The sequence below is a fragment of the Lolium rigidum genome, chromosome 1 (assembly GCF_022539505.1).
Source record: "Lolium rigidum isolate FL_2022 chromosome 1, APGP_CSIRO_Lrig_0.1, whole genome shotgun sequence".
Taxonomy (NCBI): Eukaryota; Viridiplantae; Streptophyta; class Magnoliopsida; order Poales; family Poaceae; genus Lolium; species Lolium rigidum.
Window position 1 is genome coordinate 94,270,396 of NC_061508.1, and position 7,245 is coordinate 94,277,640.

Here is a 7,245-nt window from a genome sequence, read left to right on the forward strand (position 1 = left end):
CCTGTTTCCATATTTTTAAAACAAATATGGATGTTGTCGAATACGAATTCGAACTGGATGTTACTTGAATATGAATATGGATCGGATAATTTCTCAATTCGGAGCGGATACGAATATAAGGAAATAATAGACTCATGTCTTATAATGAGCCAACAATAGAATTGTAGAGAGATAAATATACTGATATAATGCATAGTAGTTCCAAGGTCAATCGCATAAAAGAACATTTGATCGATTTGTTAGCTTCTCTATGTTAGGTAATTGGCATATTGGGGTCGAAATACTAAAATTTTCTAACGTAATCTTATTCGGATATGGATATTTCCATTTCCATATCCACATTTGCTTCAAAATTCAATACCACATTTGTTTTTGTTTTTGAAAAAACGGATCCGAATATTTACCATATCCATTTTCATTGACATCCGGATTCGGATATTATCACTTCCATTTTTAATTTTTCGAATACGAATATCGGTTAATATGGACTATCCCTTACCAGTTTCCACCGCTATGCATGGGCCAAGTAGGCAAGTACTCCATCTTAGAAGGAGGAAGCGATCTGTTTGCTGATCGCCGATTCTTTAGTTGCTTCCCTTGTTTCTGTAAAAAAACAACAATTAGATGGGTAACCGATTACCAAAGCGCTCTTAGTGTCGTCCTAGGATTCATGCCACACAAAGAATTCGGAATACGGCCACCACATGAACTCCGACTACGACTGTCACCGGATGTCAGTTTCGAGACTTGAAGAAGCTAGTGCCGAATCACGCGGGAACTCGGAACCGTAGCAGCCGCTACAAAAGCACGGCCGCGCCCACGCTCCTCTCCACGAAATCAGCCAAAGAAATCGATCGAGCGAACGAAAAATCCACGACATGGCGAGGGGCACGAGGGATCTCGTCGCTGCCCCGGCGACCTCGCTCGTCGTCCTGCTCCTTGTGCTCCTCATCATGCCAAGCACCGCCGCCGCCGTCCCCAGCATCGACGTCACGCTGACGCGCCACCTCCCGCTGCCCCGCGGGCTGCTGCGCGGCCCGGAGAGCGTCGCCTTCGACGCCAAAGGCCAGGGCCCGTACAGCGGCGTCTCCGACGGCCGCGTCCTCAAGTGGAACGGCGACAAGCTCGGCTGGACGACTTACGCCTACGGCCCCGACTACAGCAGCGAGGAATGCACGGCGACCATCCTCCGCCCGGAGACCGCCACCGAGAGCCACTGCGGCCGCCCGCTCGGCCTGCGGTTCCATCTCAGGTCGGGGAACCTCTACATAGCTGACGCGTACAAGGGGCTCATGAGGGTCGGCCCCGGCGGCGGCAAGGCGACCGTGCTGGTCACGGAGGTTAACGGCGTGCCTCTCCGCTTTACCAACGGGGTTGACGTCGACCAGGTGACCGGCGAGGTCTACTTCACCGACAGCTCCATGACCTACCAGAGGTCGCAGCACGAGATGGTCACCAGAACCGGCGACTCTACGGGCCGCCTCATGAGGTACGACCCGCGGACGGGGAAGGTCGCCCTGCTCAAGACCGGCATCACTTACCCCAACGGCCTCGCCCTCAGCGCTGATAGAACGCACCTCGTGATCTCTTCGACCGGGCCATGCAAACTATTGAGGTACTGGATCAAGGGCGCCAAGGCCGGCGCCATGGAGCTATTCGCTAATCTGCCGGGGTATCCCGACAATGTGAGGCCCGACAAAAGAGGAGGATATTGGGTGGCGCTGCACCGTGAGAAGACGGAACTCCCCTTTGGCATGGATAGCCACCTGCTGGCCTTGAGGATCGGAGCCGATGGGAAGGTACTCGAGGAGATGCGGGGCCCAAAAAGTGTGAGGCCGACCGAGGTGGTGGAGAGGAAAGGCGGCCGACTCTTCATGGGATCCGTCGAACTTCCTTATGTGGCTGTGGTCACACGCAAATAGATGTCAAGTTCAGGATTTTGTAGATTAAGAGCAGCTTTAGGATCAATTTAGGATATGTAGATTTAAGACTTTTCGTAGGATATGCCCCTTTTTTACTGTTATATATGTTCTGCTTTTGTTTTGTCCTTCATTTACTTCATAATTTTATTTGTATTTTGAATCATTCAGATCAGAATATTTTGTCAGACGAGTTCTCTATCTAACGAACATTGAAGTGAGACGGGGCTCTTATGGTGGTGCCATACCGCGATGCCCGATTGCCTCCACTCCCAGGCTCCCGAACGAGATTTTGCCTTTCCCTCCCAGACCCCTCCCCACGACCACGACACGCCACACGTCTGTGCTGCTGCTGCTTGGACCTGGAAGCCATGGTGCCAAGGTGCTACCATCAGTGCCCCCACCAGCATGCTGCAAAGCAGGCCACCTGCCGTATCGCCCAACTAAGACGTGCTAAGTGCTGTAGTTCAAAGGGGCAAAATTTAGTCTGAAGACAACAACGAACTGCAGTTTAAAGACTAACAGTTCAGAGTTCTGTTTCCACATGACATCCAACATACGAACTGCAGTTCAAAGACTATACCACATAACATCCGCGACGCTAGAGTCTTAACTCTGAAGAGACACGAACTGAACAACCGCTAGAAGTTCTGTTTCCATATAACATTCTCGACACTAAAGGGGCAGCGGCAAACGCATGACACAGTACAGGTACAGCAAGGTTCAATTAACTGTTGCAAACAGCAGACAAAACAGGGCACCCCTCCACCTTCTGGACATGGACGGACCAATAAACACCTTACAAACAGTCTCGCTGATCGAAATTCCCTCTAGGAGAGCAGGGAAACGAGCGAGACGAACTCCGAGATCGCCCTGCCCTTACACTTCGTGTTGATGACGAAGTGCTCCGGGTACTTCCTCAGCAGCCCCAGCAGCCCGTACCATGGCCTACCCTTGGCTTCGATCGGCGACCAGTCCTCCGCTGTCAGGTACTTCCGCACCCTGGTGTGGTGCCACACGTTACCAAACTGGTCGACAAGCTGTGAGTAGTTGAACAAGTTAGTGTGTGCTTACACAACTGATCATAACTGTGTACCAAACTAACTGTGATTGAAGAAAAGGGAGATAATCAGAAAAAGGGAACTGCAAGAATGGAGTTCTGAATTTACAAAAGGACCAATAAATGGTCAATCGTAACCAGAACAGCATTAGTAATGATAACATGTAGTGAGATAGTGAAGATATCCCAGTCTGTAGGCACTAGGAATCAATCAAAGAGGTTTTTCAGATAACTACAACAGGATATACTTGCAAGTGTTACCCATTACTTGCAGAAGATTATGCAACTATCAGTAGAAAATTGTACATCACTAGTCACAACTCCACAAGTCCCAACTCGCAAGATTCAGTGTGAAACTTGTTCGGAGTGACAAGTGAGGATGCTAGCAGACACTCATGGATTTTCATGCTAACAGTTTTGCCGCCTACAAGCTTAAAACTGCATGACTTCAAGGATATACAAGATAGTTTTGACAACTTCTATGGCCAGATGGTATTCTCGGAATGTGCGCTTGCATGTACGATTGTGTTGTCACTTTTTTGAATCTATGTTTGTTCTTATGCACTGTTGCAAATTCTAATGATATTCTATTTCACAAATTAAACTGTAATAATATGCTCCATCCCTTCAATGTGTAAACAGAGGAAACTTCCTTTAGTAGATTTAACTTTTCTGGATTCAGTTGTTTCACATAACACAGTTTGGACTAATCAGAGATAAAAATGTAATATAGTACTGTATAATTTAGCTTCAGCGTAGAACTTCGATAGAACATATGTGTGTTTCCCATGACAAACCTCAGTATGGAGTTTTCTCATAGGCATCCATTCTCCAGGACCACAGAGGTCAGATAACACGGTTGCTACAGATGACACAACTTCCTTCTCTTCGGCTTGAAGGATTTGCTGGTTATCCATATCCCTATCAACCCGCATTCTTATTTCTGATCTATTGTCTGCACAAAACAGATGCCAGTTCAGGTCAGATCAAACAAACATTTTAATCCACGTGGTAAAAATCAATGAGTTTGGTGTTTCAACAGACAGAACTATAAACAAACAGAGGCAGGAACAGCTTCTAAAACTGAAGGTCCATAACTGGAAACAGGAACAAAGTTCACAAACAGCTTCTCAAACTTACATTACACCATTTGCTGATTCATAGTTCTTGATAGTATGTCTGCTGCTATAGTGATAGAAATTGCCTAAGTAATTTACTTAATTTATCCCTAGAAACTAAGACTGAGAAACGTCAAGACATTCAGATTGACACATCTTCATGTGTATCTTTCGATGTGCAAACATAACTGCATATCTGTTACTTTTTATTCCTAAAATGTAAAAAACGTAAGCGGTGCAGTTATATTTACACTGCAAGAGACACATCCTGATGTGACTCTTTAGACACAAACAATAATGTTCTTACATAATGGCACTTGCAGTAGCAACTAATAATGATATGTTCACTCGCAGTAGAATGAACAGAGTTCCTTAAGAGAGAGAAGTATAGAGATAAATGTTTCCTATAACAGTACACTTGTGTTGAAGTGTGTATTTTCTACATTTTTCTGTCTCTGATATGTATTGACATATCATCAATATCTTATTTTTGTATCTATGAGTTACAATATGTAGCTATTGCAAGAAAAGGTACAGCTTAATTGAGTGACTGAACAAGCAAACACATCATCAACTCTACTTATCTTTCAGAAGAAAAACAAGTGTATGAAGAACTGCAATTATAGACAGTAAAAATGCAGAGCAGGATTACACATACCGCCTTCACCTAGTGCTCCTATTGGTTCAACATTGATTCGGTGGCCACCATAGATGTCGAAATCTCCAGGAGACTTCTTGGTTCTCTTCAGCTTCCCCTTCATTCCACTTTCACTGACACCATTCCCAATTTCACCACTATCTCGGCCATAATCACCATCAGAGAAGCGGTCATGGAAATCAGACACACGAGGGTGACCTGGCCGCACATAGGATGGCGGCATCTGTGCCGGAATAACAGGGGCTTGTTGAGCGGCGGCGGCGAACGAGGCGAAGATAGACCTCGTGGGCAGGAGGAAGTAAAACTTCTTGTCTCCGATCTGAAGGAGGTCCTGCGAGTCAAGCTTGACAGGAGGGTTCCCGGGGAGGTGCAGGACACCCTCCACAAGGCAGCCGTTCTTGCCGATGACATCGAGGGCGAAGCGGCGGCGCTGGAAGTCATAGAAAATCCGCGCGTGGTGGCGCGAGATGTTCATCCCCCCACCGAGGCTGGAGAGATCCACATCCACTGTGGATTTCTTGCTGTTGCGGCCCAGCATGATCGAGTAGGTCTGCATGTAGTACTCGAAATCCTCACCCTGCAGCTTCGCGAACCCTGCCTCCACTTCGCCATCACCGGCCGCAGATCCGGCAGCAGCACCGACGGCGGACTTCACGTGAGGCATACGGGATTCAGTTGAACCTGATCGAACCACGAAGCAAAGAAATCGGCAGTTAGCTGGACGGGAACCGAAAGATCCAGATTTTGATTGCTCACTGCCGCAGCAGAGAAAGAAAGGATCGCCGATTACCAAAGAACTCCAAGAACAGCGCACGCGTCAGGCTAGGGTTTCCTTACCCCAGCAAAAGAGGAAATTAATCAAGGATAATCATGTGGCAGTGGGTAGTTGTCCTTGCTTTATGCGCCGTCAGCCCGGGGAATTGCGAGGAAGAAAATACCAACTAGTAAATGAGGAAGGGCGTATTTGAGGAGACAAATCAGTGAGGAAGAATAAGGGACAGGGGCGGACTTCTTCTTTAGATGATGATGATGAGGAAGAACACAAGGGACATGGAAATGCCAGAATTTTAATTGGTACACCATCGCCTATTTCACTGATCAAAGTGCTCGCAAGAATATACAATCTGGGTAGTTTCTTGGAACAGGGAGCGATATTTTGGTGGACAACCATGGAGAGTCTTTTGTCCCCATCTGGGGCAGAAAAAAAGTGTTAGCGCCCCTATATTTTGGATCTGTAAAATCGTTTTACAGCCTCTAAATCTCGGATTTCTGCAAATTTAAACTAGCGGAGTATATTTATACAAAGTACCTGAATGATTATGCATTGCCATAAAAATATACATATATTAATTGAAACACGTTTAGTTTTGCCGGCAAGTGACTAAAAATGACAAATTTAACTCTAGCGCTGAAGTTTAGGGCATCTCCAGCGGCGCGACGCATTTCGGACGCCCAAATTGTCCGCGGGCGTCCGTTTGCGTCGCTTGGCGGACAGGGAAATGGTCGTGTGTTCGTTTGCGTCTGGGATTGGCTCAAGCGGGGCGACGCATTTTGGGCGCAGGCCAGAATTCAAAAAACGATGAAATAGCGTCGACTTTGCACGAAATTACAGCCGCAAATTGAGGTCTGAAACAAGTTCATCACACTTTGCAGCTCGTACGGCGCAAAGTGGAGCAAAAGGGCACAACAAGGCCCGAACGAGCAATAAAAAAGTCCAAAAGGAGGCCAAGGTCGCTGGGCGCATGGCGCCGGCGATCGAGCGTCTCGCGCGCGGATTTCGGCGCGCCTCTTCATGAACCATGCCCCGGTGTCGTCGTCGACGCCGCTCAAGTCGGCAAGCATGATCCTTGTGTCTTACGCACGCAATTTGGCCTCGGCGTCGCCTTTTGGCCTCGATGTCCAGCCTTTGGACATCGAGGACCTCCTTGGCGAGGTTCGGTAGATGGCAGGCTGCGGCCTCTTTTCCAGGACGCCTCTTCTCGTCCCTAGCAGCCATGGCGGCACAATTGTCGGCCATTATCTTCTCCATGCTCTGCGTGAAAGCAATGGCATGCGCATCCCGGACGAGATCGGCCTTGGTAGCCTTGTGGCCTCGTGGACGAGGTGGAAGGACTGGACGACCTTGATCGTCGTCTTCGCCGTCGAGGTTGACCGCTGTCCCATTCCTCACAGCTTCGTTGTAGGCCGCAAAGCTTATCATCCACTTGTTGTTGTCTTTGAGCACCTCCCAACAATGGACCATATGGAAGCCCTTCTTGTGCGTCGCCACGAACTTCGCAAGGCGCGGGATACCCGCAATCATAGCCGCCAATGATGTACAATGACGCAAATTGACGCAATGACGCAAATTGTCTACAATGATGATGGTTCTATCGTCTTTACCATCTGTCATGACGCCGGTGCCGCCGACGGGGTTGTTAATAGCATGTTCGACCGCCGAGCAGAACTTGGCAGTCTCTTGTTTGATGTAGTTCCATCTTTTCCGGAGGG

The 7,245-nt window shown here is 47.9% G+C and overlaps 2 protein-coding genes across 2 annotated transcripts; one reads left to right on the forward strand and one right to left on the reverse strand.

Annotated features, from left to right (window-relative positions):
- Window positions 1–878: 878 nt before the first annotated feature.
- On the forward strand, window positions 879–2,028 carry LOC124677966 (protein STRICTOSIDINE SYNTHASE-LIKE 10-like). The gene has a single exon (XM_047213902.1). The coding sequence runs from the start codon at window positions 879–881 to the stop codon at window positions 1,920–1,922; it is 1,044 nt and encodes a 347-aa protein (XP_047069858.1). The 3' UTR covers window positions 1,923–2,028.
- A 698-nt stretch (window positions 2,029–2,726) lies between these two features.
- On the reverse strand, window positions 2,727–5,921 carry LOC124698177 (FHA domain-containing protein FHA2-like). Its single transcript, XM_047230723.1, has 4 exons — window positions 5,546–5,921; window positions 4,756–5,436; window positions 3,777–3,934; window positions 2,727–2,959 (listed from the first exon to the last, which is right to left on the reverse strand). Exons 2-4 carry the CDS (start codon window positions 5,417–5,419, stop codon window positions 2,750–2,752), a joined length of 1,032 nt encoding a protein of 343 aa, XP_047086679.1. The 5' UTR covers window positions 5,420–5,436; window positions 5,546–5,921; the 3' UTR covers window positions 2,727–2,749.
- Window positions 5,922–7,245: the final 1,324 nt, after the last annotated feature.

Coding starts and splice junctions, on each gene's coding strand:
- LOC124677966 (XM_047213902.1), top strand. CDS start 879: ATGGCGAGGGGCACGAGGGATCTCGTCGCTGCCCCGGCGACCTCGCTC.
- LOC124698177 (XM_047230723.1), bottom strand. CDS start 5,419: ATGCCTCACGTGAAGTCCGCCGTCGGTGCTGCTGCCGGATCTGCGGCC. Junction 3,935..4,755: donor AGGAGCACTAGGTGAAGGCG/GTATGTGTAATC, acceptor TGTTTTGTGCAG/ACAATAGATCAGAAATAAGA. Junction 2,960..3,776: donor TGAGAAAACTCCATACTGAG/GTTTGTCATGGG, acceptor AACTACTCACAG/CTTGTCGACCAGTTTGGTAA.